This window comes from Pezoporus flaviventris, unplaced genomic scaffold, assembly GCF_033815535.1.
Source record: "Pezoporus flaviventris isolate CSIRO_AGI_PZ_B2104156 unplaced genomic scaffold, CSIRO_AGI_Pfla_v1 ptg000069l, whole genome shotgun sequence".
Taxonomy (NCBI): Eukaryota; Metazoa; Chordata; class Aves; order Psittaciformes; family Psittacidae; genus Pezoporus; species Pezoporus flaviventris.
The window spans coordinates 969,687-989,505 of record NW_026892617.1 but is presented as its reverse complement, the minus strand read 5'-3'; the positions used below and the strand labels follow the sequence as shown (position 1 = coordinate 989,505).

Sequence of the window (19,819 nt, the reverse complement as noted above, 5' to 3'; positions counted from 1 at the left end):
GGTCGTCCCTCGCACCCCGAGTCCCCAACGAACAGGGGGGGACGCTCCTGCCCCGCACTGCGGCTGGAGTGCGGCAGGCAGCGTGGAGGGGGGTGCCCGTACCTCCAGCATCCAGAAAGCCAGCATCTTCCGCATGTAGGGCTTGATCTCCCGCTGCACGCAGTGGAAGTAGGAGGCGCGGGGACTGTACCGCTCCTCCAGGCTCAGCAGGTTCTGCAGCACCCGCCGGTCCCCCAGGAGCTGCGGGTCGTGCTCGGCGCGGGGAACGCGGGGGACGGCTTCCACGCACAGCAGCTCCATGGGCGCGGCGGGCAGGGAACGGAACGGAGCGGACGGGAAGGGGTGAACGCAGAAGCAGCCTCCCCACCGGCTCCGCGGACGCCGGGAACAGGCGGCGTAACCCGAGGGGCGGAGCCACCGCCGCCTCCAGCCAATCAGCGAGCCGAGCGGCAACGCGCCGAAAGCGGGCGGTGGCCACGCCTCCGGGGGCGGGGCGAGAGGCGCGCCGGCGGGCTGACAGCACGTGGGGCCGCAGCGGGGCCGCTGCTGCCATGTTGGAGCGGAGAGGGAGCGGACACCGGGACCAGGCCCCCCCCGCCCCTCCGCGGCGGCACCACGTCCCTCTCCGGTACCCCCTTTGCTTGCAGGGTCCGCTGCCCGCTCAGCGCAGGGCAGGCAGGCTGCAGAGGGACAGCCCGGGGGCTGCGGCGAGGCTGCTGTCAACCCAACCATCGCAGGTCTAAAAGCAGTTAATTCAGTATTTGCTCCTCTATCTTTTTTTTTTTTTCCGTGTGTGTCTGCCCCAAGTCCTTCAAGGCTATGAAAACAATCAGCTGTGTACATACTTGGAGCCGGTCCCTACAAAGGCTTCCACAAGTTCCCCTCGTGTTACTCCTGGTGCAGCTCCACAGGAGATAGCGACCTCAGTGTCTGCCCAGATAAGGCTTTGTCAGGCTTGGCTGCGTTTTCCGAATAATTAACAATTGTTTGGAAATGCCTTTGCAAACTGTACACTGAGCAGCCATTCCTCTGGGGATTTCAAAGTCTTTGGGGTCAGTTTGCACTGACTTCCACAGTGCAGGATTTGCTCCGTGCTGGTACCTGAGTTCGGTGCTGGCTGACCCAGCAGTAACTGCTTTCTAGGCTGAGAAGGTGAAGGCTGCCACTCGGGACACGTTGCTCTGATACGGTTTACACCATACAACAATTCTCGAACTGGAAAGGGGAATGGATTGCCTTCAAACCTGCAAATTAAAACCTCCTCGGATTAGCTCAGGGGTCTGATTTTAATGTGAGCTCCCAATCCCAGCTCCAAAAGCAACCTGCCTGATGGAATGACCAGCCTGGATAAGCCTCCTTGGCACTGGGATGGTGCCACAATGCAGCATTTGCAGCAGCAGTTGGAACCAAATGATTCTAATCACAAATGTGAGAGGTGGGACCCGCAGCAGCTCCTGCTCTGGGCTCCCACAGCCACTCCTGGCTGCTCACCCAGCAATGGTTCCATTGTGCATGGATGGCCCTGTCCATCAGTTCACAGCACAGGATTCCTGGGCACAAGGAATGGGATGGACACAAGCAGGAATCCTGCAGCCCTTGGGGAGCAGACTGCTCCTGTTCAGAAAGAAAATGGAGCAAGGAAGGACTTTTGGGATGCAGCACCATGCAGAGGGGACTCAGTGGAACACCCGACTGGTTCTGCTGGGGTATCCCTCACTATATACACACGTAACATAGTTTTAAGCCAAGGACCAAAGCACCAAAGAAGTGATGAGCCACAACAGCCATTCCCCCTCCCACAAGTCACTTCTCTGGGTGTCATTTTGACACATTTAGTACTTTCCCTGCATTTTCAGGCATCTAAAAAGAGTCTCTTAATGCAGAACAAACACACCAAATTAATAAGCATTAAGTAAAACAAGACTGAAGCCTTTGTTCTGCCTCCTCAGGATTTCTGTTGTTGTTGCAAATGGAAAACATCTTTTTGATCAGAGGTTGCGAGGTTCCACTGGTGACAGTGAACACAGGTCACACACAGAACACACACCAGAATCCCCTTTCTACACATGGCTTTGGTTTTCTGCAAGGGATGTGACGCTGCCTGAGAACATCCAGCACGGAGATGGGAACGGGAGGAAGGAGAGGGGGTGAATAGATTGATCCCATCCCTGCTGCTTAAAATGAAAAAGAGGAATTTGAGAGGAGATTCTCCCATCCCTTTCCCCACTTCCTTTCACCTTACAAATAAATCTTCAGTGGTGTGGGCAAGAAACATCTGAAGAAGCTATGGGATACATGTCTGCGGACCAGTCAGCTGCTTTTAATCTGCGATGACCCCCCCCGGGCTCTTTCATTGTGAGCAGCATCCCCCACTTGTGAAGGGAAGAGAAGGGCCCCATGGCCCACATTTATAGTAAAAATAGCAGCTATTTGCTTTAGTCAGGCAAAGGGAAACCACAGCACTTGGGTTCTTGGTCCTTCTGGTTTTTGGGCTGTGCCTGTTGAAATTGAAAGTTCTAGGCCTTTTCCCAGACTTGATGGTCGGTGACCCAGTGCCTGGGACACCACTGGGCTCGGTGGCCACTGCGCACACAGCGGCACAACAGGGCCCGTTGCACAAGGAAGTGTTCCCTCCAGATGATGACTTGGCAAAAGCGAGGCCTCTGCAAGCCACAGGATCAGGCTTGGAAAGGGCAAATTACAGCCTGTGGGTGTCCCAAAAAGCCTCTTGTGTGGGTGTGCGGAGGGAAAAGAGAAAATTCCAGGAAAGCCCAATTTTGGTGGCTGCTGTGCAGAGATAGGCAGCTTCCTGGCTTTGGCGACATCAGGAAAGGAAATTCCTTCCGAGTGAACTTGAAAACCCCTGATGGGCTCCAGACTTCCAGGATCTCCAACCAGCAATGTTGTTCTTCGCTGAGTCATAAGGGAGGGCATTTTGGGGTTATGTTGATGATGAATTTAAAAGAGGGACCAGCAACTGGAGCTTTTAAAGGGGACAGTGAGGATGCTGGGCTGATTCTGAGGGGCTGCTGGTGTCATTTGTTGGGATGGCCATTCAACAGGAACACATCCATAAGGTCTTTGCTCCAGGAGGTTTTGGTCCATGTCACTGTCTGGCGATGCAGGCTGTCAGCCAGCAGGATTTGCACCTTTTCTGCACTGGTTTCTATGTCTTTTAGATCTACCTTCAGCCCAATTTTGTTCTACCAAGAGCTGAGCGCTCTTCCTCCTGGGTCATATTGTGACTACAGTATCATCGGTGATATTGAAACGAAACTACTTAACATACACCGAGGACTTGAAAACCAAATCCAATGAGCAAATAACTATATCATTTGCTAAAGGAAATCCCCCAAAGAGAATGAAAACCAGGTACCATTTTGTGAATGTGTGAGAAAGGGTGAAGATGGTATTTCGCACTTTATGGTTTCGTGATTTCAAAGCACTTCAAACACAGAATCCCAGCCTGGTTTAGGTTGGGTTGGACCTTAAAGCTCCTCCAGCTCCAACCCCTGCCACAGGCAGGGACCCCTTCCATAGAGCAGCTTGCTCCAAGCCCCTGTGTCCAACCTGGCCTTGAACACTGCCAGGGATGGGGCAGCCACAGCTTCTCTGGGCACCCTGTGCCAGCGCCTCAGCACCCTCACAGGGAAGAGCTTCTGCCTAAGAGCTCAGCTCAGTCTCCCCTCTGGCAGGTTAAAGCCATTGCCCTTGGCCTGTCCCTAAAGGCCCTTGTCCAAAGCCCCCTTTGTATTTCTTGTAGAGCCCCTTCAGCTATTGGCAAACTGTTCTATTATATCTTACATCCAATTTCCCCCAAAGGGGAGAGATTTTTGCAACTATTCCCAGCAGGACCAAGGGCTGTGGCACACAAGGGCTGGTGAGGATGGAGCAGAGGAGCCGGTCAGGCCAGGGTGCACATGAGTCGCAGCCCATGGGCATGGGGAGCTGAGGGTTTCCTGCACTCAGTCCCATGCTCAAACACAAGCCTGCTTTCTGCCCCCAGAGCTTTCCGCATCTTACTCATTCCTAACACAGAAAAAATGCTTTCACTGAGCTGAAGGGAAGTTTGGGTTGAGTTCAAGTTCAACATCTCACCCCAAGGACGTGTTTCCTAATACCTTTCCCATTACTGGCAACCACTGCATTCCCTTTCCTCTGACTTGGTCAGGCTTTTGAGTGTAACTAATCACTTTGGGGTGATATCATCTGAAAACCCAGCCTCAGCCATGCTTAGATAGATCCGGTGATGATGAGGATTCTGAAGAAGATAAAACTTGCTGCTTTGAAGGCCAAAGTGCAGCTTTTCCATTAACTGAAAGCCCCATCTTGGGCCAATTGTCTCTTTAAACAAAACTAAAACTAGGACTGTTGATGCTCTTGGGGTTTTTGCTCTATCCCTGCACCTGAGCATGCCTGTTCTTGGGCTATAGATCAGCTTAACCTGAGATTTGGCTCCAAATGAGCCAGCCCAGTTTCCCCTCAGTAAACCATTGAGGCCAGCAGAGATTTCAGTGTAGTTTCATCTGATGTTTTATGGGAAGCATTAGGACAGCTTTGCCTTCATCTGTGATTTCAGCAGCCGGTTTCTGCCTTAGTTCCTTTTCCTAACAAAATCTAAATGAAGTCACCTTTTCATTGCCTCAGACTCATGAGCCACCCCCAGGTGAAGGCTCAGTTTTGCTCCCAAAAGGCACATTTTAGACACCAGCCAAATTCAGCTGGTAGAGATTGAAAGAAAAGAGCAGAGAAGAAACATGCAAAGCTGAAACCAATCAATTTCAGAAGGCAAATGGGGCCTGGAAAGCCCCCCGGGGGGGCGGAGGGATATATTTAGTTCATTTCAGGGGATTATCTGTGGCTGCCAAATATGCAAATTGCTATAAAACACTGCCCTGCAATTTTACATCTCCAACACATCTCTGTTACAACACCCTGCCCTTGTCCATCCTTCCTGCCTTCCCCTGCCCTGAACTCATCTCCCTGCCCACGTCTTGCATAGATCAGATGGCTTTGGGTTTCTCTAAGAGGTTTTGCTTGCACGACACCATGCAGCTGATGTGGCAGGAGCAGGGCCTCTTTGCCAGCACAAGTGCCAGGCAGTGGGGCTTGGCCAGCTCCAAGCTTCCCAGCGGTGCAGGGAGAAAGGGAATGTGCTGTGGCTGTCCTGGAGAAAGAACCAGTCCTGCCTGGGGAAGTGAGGAGGAAAGGGAGACCTTAGAGCAGCTCCAGTGCCTAAAGGGGCTACAGGAAAGCTGGAGAGGGGCTTTGGACAAGGGCGTGAAGGGACAGGCCAAGGGGAATGGCTTTAACCTGCCTGAGGGGAGACTGAGACGAGCTCTTAGGCAGAAGCTCTTCCCTGTGAGAGTGCTGAGGCGCTGGCACAGGGTGCCCAGAGAAGCTGTGGCTGCCCCATCCCTGGCAGTGCTCAAGGCCAGGTTGGACACAGGGGCTTGGAGCAAGCTGCTCTAGTGGAAGGGGTCCCTGCCCGTGGCAGGGGTTGAAGCTGGACTGAGCTTCAAGGTCCCTTCCAACACAAACCAGGCTGGGATTCTATGATTCTATGAAGGGGGGACTGGCCCAGCTGGAACAGGAGCAGGGAGAAAGGAAAATCCTTTACCTCTGGGAGTGCATCAGGACAGGGCAGAGGGCAGGTTCAGAGGGGTGCCAGTAATGGGCAGGCAACATCTGAGCAGGTGAGTTGAGTCTGTGCTGGATGCGGCTCCTCAGAGGGAGGACGTCCTGTGTGCATGGGAGTGTTTTGGGGGTAGAAAGAAAACAACTGCTACCCCAGGGACTCCCCCCACTTGGGGTGCACCTGATTGTATTTGCTTCAGCACAGGCTCAGGGACTTTGAACTAGAGGCAGACCTTGAAGGTAGAAGCCTTTACCAAGAACTGGCTGCTGGCGCTCGGTTCGCCTCTGGTGTAACTGAAAGGAAACATCTTGTACCAAGGCCACAGCAGGCAGAATGTGCCTGAGCAGCAGCCGGCACCGAACTGAGCTGCTCTCACCTCCAGTCCTGCAGCTGTGTGTGGTGGCAGACCCCGGGGGACCATCCCAAAGCCACCACCTCTGCTGCCAGGCTGGCTTTACCGTGCACAGCACACGTGTCCTCCCCAGGCAGGGAAGGAAGGATGCTCATCCCACCGCTTCAAACTGCAAAGCCAAAAGGGGAGATGTTTAGGACCTACAAACCATAGTGATCAAGTAGGAGGGAAGAGGAATGTCACAGCCCTGTGTTAATAAATGGAGGTACAATCCACACAGCATCACCTGCAGCTTTGAAGACAAGGCTCCTGCTGTAAGTATGACACAGTGCTGGCAGAACACCCTTCCCTGAAGGCACAAATGTGGCTGTATTTCTTGTGACTGTCACTGCCAGGTAGTTCTGTATATCCCAACAGATGCAGAGAGATCACATTCCCTGAGATGCTGTAATAAAATCTGGATGCATTTCTCCCAGCAGTTCTGATGGCTGGATATTATCTACATATGCTTCTGCAACCATGTCATCAGTAATTACTGCCATTAACAACACACTCGTGCAACACACCCTGCAAACACATACACAGCACCGGGCAAGGAGCATCCCCACTGCACTGAGGCAGATCTTTGGTGGAGTGATTCCAGTGGTTGCCCAATACATGAACCATTTCTTCCGACGCTCACATCTGCTCTGAGCCCAGGAGTTGCTCCTCCTGCCCCCTCTGCCCTCTCCTAAGCACCACAGTGGCAAAAGATGTCTCCTGAACATCATAATATCCTAATAATTATATCCTAATAATATATCCTAATATATATATTAGGATATGTAATATATTAATAGAATATCCTAAGCTGAAATCAGAGGTTTCTATGGCTGGCTGAGTTAGAAAAAGTAGCATTGTGTCTTACTCAACTATTGCTACTAGAGCCAGGCTTCAGGCACCCTAAAAGCAAGTCCACAGCTTGTGCTCCTGCCCTGTACCTGTGAGCAGAAACCCCATCCTCACTGCACTACTAGAGCCTGAGCAGAAGAGCATCAGATTCACTGCAGCACACTACCACAGTCAGCCTCCCACCAGGATACTCTCTGTAGCAATTCAAACAGGAACTTCCTACTGCGAGCTGACAAACAAAAGGGTTCCTGCAATCAGGCATGAGTGCTTCTGAGTTTGTTTCAGTAGCTCTTGAGCATGATTTAGAAGGTGAGCTGGCAGACCATGGCCTCAGAACAAGTGCTGACATCTGGGCAGCGAACAGCCTGTGCCAGGGGCTGAGCCAGACCGATTTCAGGGTGAAATCCAGCTGGATAAACTCTGCCCTGGCTGCTGCCACAGGGCTGATCCCTGGTATGTGCTTCACACTGAAGAACACGCTGGTGCTACCTATATTTTGGAACTACACACCATAAGCTGCTGGGGATGGAGAAAAGATGAGAGGATGGCAGCAGAGGAAAGCAGGAGCATCCATGCTTACCTATGAGGGCACTGGAACGACTTCCTCCTTGCTCCCAGCAGATGAAGGCCAGGCCTTGACAGGGAGCCATCACCTCCCTGATGATCTTCCACAGCAGACAAGGGGATCATACAACTGTTGTTGGCTCTTCACCTCCATGGTGGGGGAGACTCCCTGCTGCACAGCCACCTTGCCAGTGCCGTGCAGGCCCAGGGCAATGATAAGTGCAGAACTGCTGCACAGCCCCATCATCAGAGCTGCTGCTATCTGCATAGCTCTGGTCAGGAGCACAGAGCTTGTCAGCCCTACCAGGAACCGTCAGTACCATAACAACACCTCCTCCTTCCTAATACAGCTGTGCCAAAGCCCATTGCAGGCAGCTGATGGATGCTGGCCCAGCAGCTTTAGAAGCAGCTGGAGATGCTGAGCTTGAGATGCTGGTTTGGACCCATAAAGGTGTTAGGCTGCCAGGTAAGTGGCTGTCACTGGGGCACTGCAGGGATTACTGAGCTCTGCCAGCGGATGTGACCTCTCTGGGAAGCCACGGCCCTGCTGGAAGCCTATGAGGGAATGGAGGAGCATGTGACAGATGAACACACAAGGAACACATGGACAAGGACACATGGGTTGTCACAGCCTGGTAGGCGCAGCTTTGCTGCTCCTTGCCCTGGAATGCCCCTGTCTCTGCTCTCTAAGTGTGACTTTGGAACTGAGATCTCTGGAGTCTCCCTTTTGGCTTCTCCTGTGTGTGTTGGACCAACCTGATCTCTGGGAGGAGAGCTGCAAACAGCAAGGGGAGGAAAGAGACTCTTCAACAGGGACAGCAGTGACGGGATAAGGGGTGATGGGTTTAAACTGAAACAGGGGAAGTTCAGGTTGGAGATAAGGCAGAACTTGTTCCCTGTGAGGGTGCTGAGGCGCTGGCACAGGGTGCCCAGAGAAGCTGTGGCTGCCCCATCCCTGGCAGTGTTCAAGGCCAGGTTGGACACAGGGGCTTGGAGCAAGCTGCTCTAGTGGAAGGTGGCCCTGCCCGTGGTAAGGGGCTTGGAACTGGATGAGCTTCAAGGTCCCTTCCAACACAACCCATTCCATGATTCCATGAAGCATACAGAGAACCAGGCAAAGGGAGGAAGATGAACTGCACTGCTCAATCTGTGACAAATGTGTGGCTCAGCTGGCAAGTGACAGGAGGAGATGCTGGTCTGACACAGCCAAGGAGCTTTCATTTCGCAGGCTGAGCGCTGAGCAGCACACATGATGGAGAGCAGAGTGAGTTGTTTCTCCTTGCACCTGAAGGGCTTCTTGCAGTCAGAAAAGGCAAATGTCAAATTGGCATGAGATTTTGACTTGTCAGCCCAGGCAGAGACAGGAGCTGGGAAGAGGCACCCTTAGAGCCAGAAAGGAAAGGGAGGATAAGGAGAGGAAAAGAAAAGCTGAATCAAGGATCAAGGACTGGATTCTCAACAGCCAGCAGATGTTTGTTCTCCAGGTGGTGGAAGAAGCAGGGGCTGGATTATTCTCAGCCAAAACAAAGCGTGACCATGTTTGCATAAGAGCATCAATTGCTCTACCTCTGCTGGCAAATAAACCTCCGACAGCTCAAGAACAAGTGACAGTGGTGAAGCACGGACCAGACCTACATCTTCTGCCTGCCCCACGAACCACTGGGGCTCAGATGTGTATAGAAACGATGGCTGTACTGAAGGAAATGCTCCTTACTGGGTGAAACACAGAAACTGAGGCTACTACAGTTACCAAAGGAAATCAGAGCTGGGTCAGTAGAGACTAAAGATGGAAGGGGGGGTGGAATTAACCAAAATATGGGGAAATAATAATACTACTGCTGATGTTCTCAAGGCCTGCAGAGATCACTATCACGGGCTACACCCCCGCTGGCCCCAGGGCACCCTGGTACCCAAAGCTCAGCTCTGACAGGGTGGAGCTGTCAGCATCTGCACCAGCCCTGGCCCCCCGCCCGCCCTGGGCAAGAGGAGCCTCAGTCAGCAAAACTAGAGCCTTCAGAGGATGTTTTTCTCCAACAAAGCTGGGAAAGTGGTTGATTTTTCACCTGAAAACAAATCCATCCATCGTTCCATTCTGCCCGGTCAATCTCTGTCCTTGCCATGCTGCAACAGGAAGTTCAGGTTGGAGATAAGGAAGTTCTTCCCTGCGAGGATGGTGAGGCCCTGGAACAGGTTGGTCAAAGAAGTAATAAATGCTCCATCCCTGGCAGTGTTCAAGGCCAGGTTGGACAGAGCCTTGGGTGACATGGCTTACTGTGAGGCATCCGTGCCCATGGCAGAAGGCTGGAACTGGATGATCTTAAGGTCCTTTCCAGCCCAAACCATCCTCTGGTTCTTTGTGGGGTGGAAGCAGCAGGATTTGGCCCCAAGACCATAAAGGGGAATTTTTCCTGAGGTTGCTGGACACAGACACACGCTGTGGGCCCTTGCCTGCCCCAGCCCCAGTGCTGCAGCCCAGGCCTCACCACAGCGGGTCCCCTGCACTGCAGCATGGCCCGAGCTGGGCAGGAAACGTTCATTCCTCCCATCCCACAAACATCTTCCTGTTCCGCAGCAGGATGAACCCAAGACCTCTCAGTGCTTCTATAGCCTTGTTTGCTGAAGAAACAAGGCCCATACAATCCTGCTGCATGTGGCTGTGTTCTCTTTCCCATCTTTTCCAGTTCTTTCGCCGGTTTCAACCAAGTGGGACCGACTTGATCAGGTAAAGCTACCACTGGTGTTGCATCCCCATGAGCCTCCTACAAGCAGGAGAGACCCAAATCACACTTCCACTGAGAAATGGACTCAGTCCTTTGCAGACCCTGGGCAACACACACATGAGCTTCAGTTCTGCCTGACCTTGCTGCCCATGGAAAGTGTCTGGAAAGATGTGCTGCACCACGGCACGACCTGGATGTGGGATGATAAACCCAAGTCCAAGACTTGCTTCCTCTTGTTGAGGATTCTCTGGACCCAAGGTGGCTCCAGCCAGTGCAGCAGGGTCACACATTCCCTGTTCTAACAGACATTGGGACTTTCAGCTCCAGCACAGGGCATCAGATGTCTCCAGCACCCACCTTGTTGCACCCTTCATCAGCAAGAAACTGGGAGTAGCTTTTGTCTTGACCCTTCAGCAAAGCACCCACCACATCACACACATCCCTCCACCCCCCTGCTCCTCACCATGCTCTGCAGAGGACACTTCCCTTTAGCTTTCATCCCCTTGCTGCCACCTCATAGCTCTTCACTGCCTCAATGCCTAATCGTGCATCCCAGCTCCTGTGTTATCTGGGCCCTGAGGCCACCCTGGACCCGTGGCCATGCCAGAAAGGTCAGAGATAAGCAAAAGGTCCTTTTGTGCTCCTGTCTCTATGCCTGGGCTTCTTAGAATCGAGCTGCCCTCAAAGAGAGGCAGATGACAAACAACTGCATGGGAACATATAGTGATAGCGCTTCCATAAGTGCCCTGCACTGTCTTTTAATGCCCAGCCAGGAGGGAGAGGCTGCCCTAAGGTATCAGCAGGCTCATATCCCTACACACAGAGAAGCATAAGGGCAGCAAGAAGAGATGTACAGATAGAAGTGAATCCACTCATGGCCTGGAAGAGGTAGAGATGCACCAGTGTCCTCCAGCTGCTGCAGCCTGGCAGGGAAGCCTGGGAGCATTTAAAGAGGGTGAGACTGATGCCAGTGCTGGCAGCCAGCACAAAGCCTCAGACTTCCCTCCACAGCCCGAGCTGAGGCTGGCGATGGCTCCAGGGCCAGGATGCTGAGCACAGAGCTGGTGTCTAGGCTGAGGCACAGAGGAATTCCCAGTCAGGTCACTGGGCAGGCAGCACTGGAGGGGTCTGGGAACCAATTCCTGAGCCAAGTGAAAATAACCTCTGGCTTTTCATCAGCGATAAGTTAGAAGGTAGATGGAGAAATAAGATCATACACACTGAATCCCACCTTTCTAGGCCTGTCTCATTCCATCAGAGCTGCTGTGAGCTTTGCTCCCAGCTTGGGCCAATAGTGAGCACTTTTAGGAACTCCCATCCCTGCAGCTTAGCAGTGATAACGAGTTAACACCTGCAAAGTGCTTTGCTGCTGTACATTTCCCAAGCAGGCAGTACAAATGCTGCTTCTGGATTAAGAAAGACCATGGAATACCTGTTTAGTTTATAACTGGAATAAGATTTAGATGTCCTGTTGTACTGCCTGACCACATCCTACCTGCACACAGCATCCCACCACTGTGTACAACTCTTGTACCACAGCCTGCAGGAACACTGAGACACCCACTTCCCATCTGCTCCCAGCAGGAAGGCTGGTGCCAAAGGCTTTAGATTCCAACATTCCCCCCAGTAAATCCATTCTGCCTTACTGTCTGCATAGGCAGTGCTGGGGAGAGCCACACTGCTGGGCCTGGGGCTGTTACAGCTAATAAGTGACTTGCAGTAACCTCCAGTATTAATATTTGCACCTCCTCAGTCTCCTGCCAAGGCAGCTCCTTCCTCCAGCCACAGTCTCCTCCATCACTGTCCCCTGCTACTGCCTTGGTATGAAGTGATGCCAAGTGTCTGCATAACTTGGTTTAGGACAGAGCTTGTGATCTATCTGAAAGAGGAGAGACACATTCATCTAAGTGTCAGCTATTCCTGGGAACACATCAACCAGAGACACCAGAAGCTAACAGTGTACCCTGGAAACTCCTGCTTGGGTCAGTAGATGGACTCAGCTCTGAATACCAGCTTGATGTCCATGGAAACAGCAGATCTCTCTTTTTCAGGCACACACTGCTGGAGATTACAGCTGATCCTAAGGTAGGAATAAACTAACCCAGGGACTGGGCATTTGTCCCTCTGAACCTGACAGGGCTCTCCTGCTAGATGGGGTTAGGAGCTGCTGCAAGGCCAAGACCAAACTCATATCCTTTGCTGTTACAACCACCAAAATCCCAAGTGATTCCCTTCCTGATGCAAGCACAAATCCTCAGCCCCTGCTGAGAGCAGGGAACTCAGCCTGTGACCAGTGATGGCTATAGAGTCCCATCCCTGGGGCCAACAGCTGAGATGGTGACATACAACAGGTTTAAAGCCAGGGCTGATGTTTGCCCTCAGTTATCCCCTTGAGACCCCCTCGACCCCACCAGGCTCCCATGTGCAGCACAAAGCAGCTCTCAGCCCGTCCAGCTCCACAACATGCAAACTTATTTTTACCTGACAGCTATGTTTGAAGTATACACAAGTGTTTGTTTACTTCCTGCAGTGAAAGTTAAGAAGGGGAAAAAATAGATGCTGAGCAACGATCTCTGCTCACCTGCAGAGGCTGATGGTTGGCTGCGCAGCTGAGCACTGCAGTGCTGCCCTACAGACACACCACTTCCCACTCCCCATCTCTTGGCACTTCTTGCACCTGCAGCTCTGGCTCAGCCAAGCCCTCAGGCACAGTGAGGTGCCCAAAGGAGATGTAGCTGGTCACATCCACACCACAAAGCATGTGGATGATGCTTTGAGCTAGACCTGCAAACAACTGCTTTAGAGCAGGAATGGTTATTGAGAGCAGAGATGATGCTTGAATCCTCAGCCCCCAAAGGTCTGCTGGACTTAGGCCACTGTGCCCTACATTTAACCCTTCAGGCTTTGCAAGCTGATGGGTTCAAAGAGCTTTAACAGTTGCATCAGAGTGAAAAGCAGCTGCAAGAGAGGCAGAACACGAATGTGGCACAAGAGCTTTGAGCAGACATAGAAGCAGGGACGTTACACAACATCTCAGCAGCAGTTTCGCTGCACACACTGTCACAGCTTGAATCACATAGGTTTTCCCAGCTCTGGTGCCGTCACTGCTGCACTCACACTCCATTACCCGTTTGCATGCTATGCAACACCCAGCAGAGCTGAGCCTCCCCTTGCATAACAAGCAATAATGGGGTTGGATCCTTCCCTGCACTGACCAAGCCACGCCACAGGTCTAGATGTGTACTCGGGGCTCTCTCTTGGGCAAGAGAAAGCTGCTGAGAGAGTTACTGGGTAAAGCTGAGAGGTGTCATCTCCCCACATGAAATATATGGGGGAATCTGCAAAAAACTGAGCCTCTCTGGGGTATTTCCAATGGAGAAGCTGAGCTGGGTTCTGTCAATGCAAGTAAATAGATCAGGCAGACCTCCCATCTTTATTTAGTCATAAGTTTCCTGGCTCAGGCCAGGAATCTAAACAGAGCTGGTTTGAAAGGTGCTTTCCGTAAGCCTGGAGTCCATCTGTGCTTGCCTGGGCCTAGCTCCCCCATAAAACATGTGCATACAGAAACCTGAGCTGTCCTGAGGAGCAGAAGTACCTGAATGCTCCAGTTTAGAACATACCATTTTCAACTGAAAAGCCTTTGCAAGAGAATGCCCCAGCCTCATATGGGAAGGAACAAGGTGAACTGTGCAAAGAACAATTAGGGTTGGATCAAGCAGACCTACACTCATCTGTGTGGAGCAGGGGACCAGCCCCACCCTGCCTTGGGCCACCAAAATGCCTCCCAGAGAGAGCTCTGTGGTGGCTCCAAACAGGGATGCAGGATGGAGCTGTCTGCACAGGGATGTGCTGCTCCTCACCTCTGCTGATGGTGAGGAGGTGGTGACAGCTAAACCCCACAGCAGAGCTGCTTTGGGCCTCGTCAGATGTTGGTGTTGAGACACCAGTGCTGGTCTCAGGCATTGCAGGCAGGGGCACAAACAGTTGTGCTGATGTTCCTTTCATCACCCCCTTGCCCAAGCTGTGGCTCTTGTGCTGCCAGCACACTGCTTACCTCAACTACACGCAAGGGCAGAGGGACACAAGGCAGCACTCCTGCACCAGCTCCGACTTCTGCTCTCAAATAGGAAGTTGATAAAACCCTCACTTTTTGGCTGCAAGAAGAAAATCAGATTTCAAAACCACTGTCAGAAGGGCTCAGAGTCCTGCAGCAGCCCTGGCATTAACCCTTTGCAGAAGGCAGCTGGGGCTGACATCAGATACCCTGGTCTTGCCTTGCTCAACCCTTTGGAGGCTTTTCCCCCCTCCCCAAGCTGCTGTTTACATTCTCTTGTAACACTGCTTTTACCTTGGGACCTATCAGATGGCAAAGCTGCCTTCCTCCATGAGCAGGATGGGGGTTGGAGGGGAGGAAAGGGGAGGGTAGGAAAACCGGCTGTCTCAGTTCATGCACACCCACTGCAAGCAAGGAGCAGAGAGGAAAGAGAAGCCCAGCGCCAGGCTGGATGGCAAAACCCTCTCAGCAAAACACTTGGCTCCTGGGGGAAGATCCAGCTCTTCAGTGGCTGCATGGGCTTTCCCAGCCCCAAAATCCTGATTCCAAGACAACTCCCACAAGAGCCAAGTTTCACCTCTGTTTGGAGGTGGATTTTTCCACCCAGCTGGCACACTTCTGCTTGAGAACCCCTTCTTAAGGGACAGACACACAGTGACCTATAGATCTCCAGGGCTGGAGAGGTGCCATTCAGCACCTCAGAACACCCATATCCATGCTCAAGAAAGCACTTAGCATGCAGGACATCCCAGAGGGCTGAGCCCTGGTGTTTGCTCCGAGGATCCACGCTGCCATGGCTCTTTGGATTGAAAGGATTAGGCCTGGGGAACTTCACTTGGGAAAGTCACAGCTTCAGGATCCTTTTGAGTACAGAAAATACCACTAGAAGAGGTCAGTTTTCAGGTTGTTTTGCCCATGTCCTTTGCTGCACTGGCCTAGAGATAGTGCTGACCCTGGTGGGGGTGTAGAGCAGAGGCCCACAGAAGCCAGAACATGAGGACCATCAGCTCTTCTCCACACACATATTTAATGGAGTTTGGAAGCATCCTGCTCCCAGGGGAGGAAATTCTGTAGTTCCTGGGAGGCAGCAGATTTGTCCCACCTCTCAACACACACAAACACCCCTTTGGAACCCTCCTGCCATGCGATGGAGCAGCACAAGCCGTCCCCATCAGCCCTGTTCCCTTTGCAATGTCCCTGTGTTGCTGTAGGTTGCACACAACCTTTGCAGAAGGTCCCAAGCATCAACCCAGCTCTGTGATTCTCACCCCCTTCCCCTCCTCTCTCACTGCCTCTTCTCTATCAGTCTGTGATGAAATGGAGCATGTTCAACTGCCACAGCCAGATGTGGGGACCCCCTTCATGTGTCAGAAGAAAGCAAAAGAATCCGAATCACATATGGTGACAGTTGTCTGCATGCGAAATGGGGCCTGGAGCTCTCCATGTACACCCCAGCCAAGGATCCTTGCTTGTGCCATGGGAACTCAATTTATCAGCTCTTCAGAGAGCTGATCTTACAGATTTACCCCCACACAGACCCTGCTGTCAGGGAGGGTGAGGAACCCTCTCACCCCCCCATGCCCTCCTTACAACTCTTCCTTGGAAGTCAATGCAGATCACAGTTCTGTATGCCCAAATTGCCTTTTAAGCACAGACCTGCTCTTCCCCATCTTCATGGGCCAATATAAGCCTTGCTGCCCTCAAAGATCCCCCTCCCTCCAGCCAAACTAGATGGTTCTACAGCTATGGAAAGCTTGGTCTGCATCTGCCCTAGGGCAGCCTCCCTTGCTCCCAGCCACACAAGTGTCACCCTGAGCTCCATCAAACCCCCTCTCCATTACACTTCAGTAGGTGTCCATTGCCACCAGCCCTGGGAAGATCAGTTCTTGGAGTGACACCAGCATCCTTTTGTCCTGACAGAGGTCCTCACAGACAAAGCCAGGTGACACACAGTCCTGCTCTGAGGAAAACGCTGTCCAAGGAGCATCATCAGTGCCACCAGTTTCTACCCACAAACACATTATTCACTATTTTGTTTTTGACATTTCCTGGGACAGGGAATATTCTGGAATTTCCCAGCCCACCATCCTTAGGTTGGGCCTTCAAAAGACCAGGGCACAACAGAGAGACAGTAGCAGAGCCAAGTCAGAAATGCGACCAGTTAACAGTGCTTATGGAGAAAGCTTCAGCTGTAGAGAAGAAGAGACATGAGGGAGGAGGAAGGGAGATGCTCTCCATCCCCATGCCCAGAGCAAAGGGGGAACAGACACAAGAAGCCTATCACTGGCCCCCAGCTGGTGCAGCTCCCTGGAGCCAGTGGGGACAGGGCTGTCATCTGTGTGAGCCTTTATCAGCTCCTGTTTCTGCTTTGGGCCTGTCTTGCTCCAAACTCTCGATTTCCAAAAAGGGTGGGAGATGTCCTGGAATCAGCAGCACATCCTGAACAGCTGCTGCCAGCCCCTATCTCTGCCTCACCCCTTGTGCTGCTGCTGCAGCTCCAGAGAACAAGCTGCTAACACAGCGGCCTTGAGGAGGGACCTTACACCACAAGTCCAGAGCGGTCTGGTTGTCTGATAGGGTTCAGTTTGGGGGTTCCCATCATGTGTGGCTGATCCAAGGCTTCCATAGACTGTGTTCCTGTGGGAAGAGCTGTGTGGAGAAAACAAGTTTTCCCAGCTCAGGCTTATTCCAGGCTATGACATGGAGCCCCTTTTTCCTCTCATAGAAGGTAGGGAGCCATTTCAATACCCAAGGCATGAAGCAACTGGCATGAAGACAGCACTGCCTGCATCTCCAGCATGGGCAATGGGAGTTTTCCATGGCCATGGGTAGAAGAAGGAGGTACATATGGACATGGACAACCAGGTCTCTCCACTCATCTGCACAAAGACACTTAAGCACCTAATTCCAGTTGGAATAAGTCTCCAGGCCAGAAAAAAACATGCTTTTGGGGGGTGTATGATTTTAGAGACATCAAGCAATGCAGCTGCTGAAATCAAGGCAGGCCTTCAAAAGGGCAGGTTCTTTGTGGAAGTCCTTGAAAGACAAATTATTTAACAAACCTCCCTCTCCCAACAGCCTATTTCAGAATTCCTTCCCGAGAAGCCTCCCTGTCCCCCAAGAATCCTGTTTTGAGCACAGATGAATAAACTTCACACTTTGTTCTTAGGAAGAATCTTTTATCAGCTTCTTGGCCCGATAGTGACAGTTTTCATTTCATCTGAAGGTAGGAATAGGGAGCTGGATTTGATCAAACAAGAATCAGTCCAAACCCGAGCTCTAAACTCAGCCTGAACCTGCTGACAAGGCCCAGTAAGTTCACAGAAATTCCTACATTTCATCCATTGCTGCTGCTTCTGTATTTGCAGCATCCCACTGGGAAGAAAAAAGGGACTTTCATCAGACTGAGCTCAAATTTACAGCTACAGGCACTTGCTCAAAGTGCTTTGCTAAGAAACTCTGATGCTTCAAATGACAGATTTAATGGGTAAATGAAGGTGACAGACCCGCTCAACCCTCTTACTCTCACCCACTCCTGCAAGAGTGGGCAGCTCCCAACTCTGCAACTCTTCCACTCAAATCACTGCTGGCTCTCCTGCTATTCCCCAGATCCATTTTAAAGACGGGGAAAAATAGCACAGGTACAAAAGGGAAGCTTATTGCTTCACACAAAGACTGACAGCAGAGCCAAACCCAGGCTCTGGACGCTGGTGCGTCTTGGTCCTTGCATCCCAGCAGCAGCCCAGTTTGTACCACATTACCCAACACTGTGAGAAGCATCTCCAAGAGCTTGTAAAACCCTTCAGTCCTACCTAGAAGTTTAGCCATGTCCATGCATAAGACTCAGCTGAGGCATGTGGGCTCTTCAGAACCCGTCCACAGAGCTTCCCCATCCTTTGGGAATGGGAAGCACTCACAAAACCACACCAAGCCCAGCTGGGATAGGTATTCCAAGCTTTCATGCTCTCCTCTGAAGCACAGCCAGGGCAGCCCACTCACAGCATGGCCCGTGAGCTGCTGCAGGAGTCCCTCACGCTGGCCCTGGCTGCTCCCTGCTCTGACAGAAAAGCTACCACAGCTCATCTTGGTTAGCAGAGGTACCCTATCCCACCATCCATCTCTGGGCATGGAGGAGCAGGATTCCTTCCCCCACTTCTACCCTGCAAAGACAACACCCACTGTGTGGTTTCCTGACACAAGAGATACATACTTGTCAAGGCAGCAAGAACCCATATGTGGGAAGTGGCCTCCTCTGAGCTGAGCTCTGTCAGTGCTGGTGCTCTGGGGTAAGGCTGTCACCCTGTGGGGCCAGCAGCAACACCTCACACACTGCAAAGCATCAAAGGCACATGTGAGGCAGCTCTGGCTCAGAGCTGAGGTGGCTTCATCTGGCAAACTGTCAGCCACAGGGTGCAAAAACACACAGGAGAGATTGTCCTGGCCCAGCTTCAATGCTGACAACTGATGTACAAGAGAGACGGTGCCCACCTTACTGTGCAATGCTTCCTCCCACAGCCTGAAGGTGTGTCACATCTCTTGAAGGTGACATTTCAAAGTCAGGCAGATACTTGAGGTGGGGAATAGGCTCATGGCCCAAGGGAAGATATGCCAAATGTGGATACAGGGGTCAGCAAACAGGGATAATTGTGGGTTTGCTGCAATTACATATTGCATTTGCCATTTCTTGGTCCAGGATTCAAGAGAGTTCAAGGTCAGACATATCAACCCATGACTGCTCCATCCATGTGACACCTGGCAGTGTCCCTCTGCCCGTCTCCTCAAACCAAGATCTGCTGTTGCTCAGCAAGTGAAGTTCACATCTAATGGGTTGCACAAAAGCAGCTGAACCCACTCCTCCTCACCTTTGGACCCTAAAGCTTCAAACAGGGACAGAATGGAGAACATCATCCCCTGAGTCACCGATGAGGCAGGAGGAGCTGACCAGAGATCTGCAATAGTTCTTGGCAGCGCTGTCTCTGGCCAGCCTGGAGGTGTGGGTTTACATGCTTGCTGGATGAGACATGGCACTGACTCAGGAACACAGCATGAGCTGGGGAATGGGAAGGAACAGTTTTTGCATCAATGTTGAAATAAAAGGCCCAGCAGGTATCAGTCACCCTGGGCCTGCCTGAAGCTGTGAAGATGTTCCAACACTCTGGTTTGGCCAGAGCTCCAGGACCTCCACGCTGTTGCAGGCTCATCCCGAAGGAGCAAAAGGAGACACTGAGTGGCAGAGGAGGAGCACCTTCAGGCTCCACTTCCAGCACAGACACTCCTGTATGGCATCACCTCAAGCAGGATGGTGGCTTTGCTGCCTGCTCAGAGTTTCCTATAAACATCACATCTGCATAGCTCAGCAGCTGAACCCCAGTACTACCTGCTCAGAGCCAATCCTGCCATGCCTAGGCGTGTGCTGCACCCTTGAGGAGTCCTATGAAGCACACTCCCCTATGAAGAGATGCATTTTATCTCCTGTTGTAACCCTGCTGCCCTGCACTTCAAACCCCTGGCTCTTGCTGTTAGATCAAAGAGCCCTCTCCCACCAGCCACCTCCTCCCTTCATAGTTATAGGTTTGACTCAACAGCTTCAAGCTTTACCC

The 19,819-nt window shown here is 52.1% G+C and overlaps 1 protein-coding gene across 4 annotated transcripts in view; it reads right to left on the bottom strand.

Annotated features, from left to right (window-relative positions):
* Positions 1-19,819, bottom strand: part of CCND3 (cyclin D3) — a 37,724-nt gene that overhangs the window by 14,419 nt on the left and 3,486 nt on the right. For 3 of the 4 annotated variants that reach the window (XR_009746683.1, XM_061471867.1, XM_061471866.1), the window contains exon 1: positions 103-321. The exons of the other annotated variant lie outside the window; for it this stretch is intronic. Coding sequence is in view for 2 of the 3 variants with exons in the window: in XM_061471867.1 (XP_061327851.1) it covers positions 103-300 (198 nt within the window). In the remaining variant the exon portion in view is untranslated. Of the gene's footprint in view, positions 1-102; positions 322-19,819 lie in introns of those variants that run through there. 4 annotated transcript variants of the gene reach the window in all.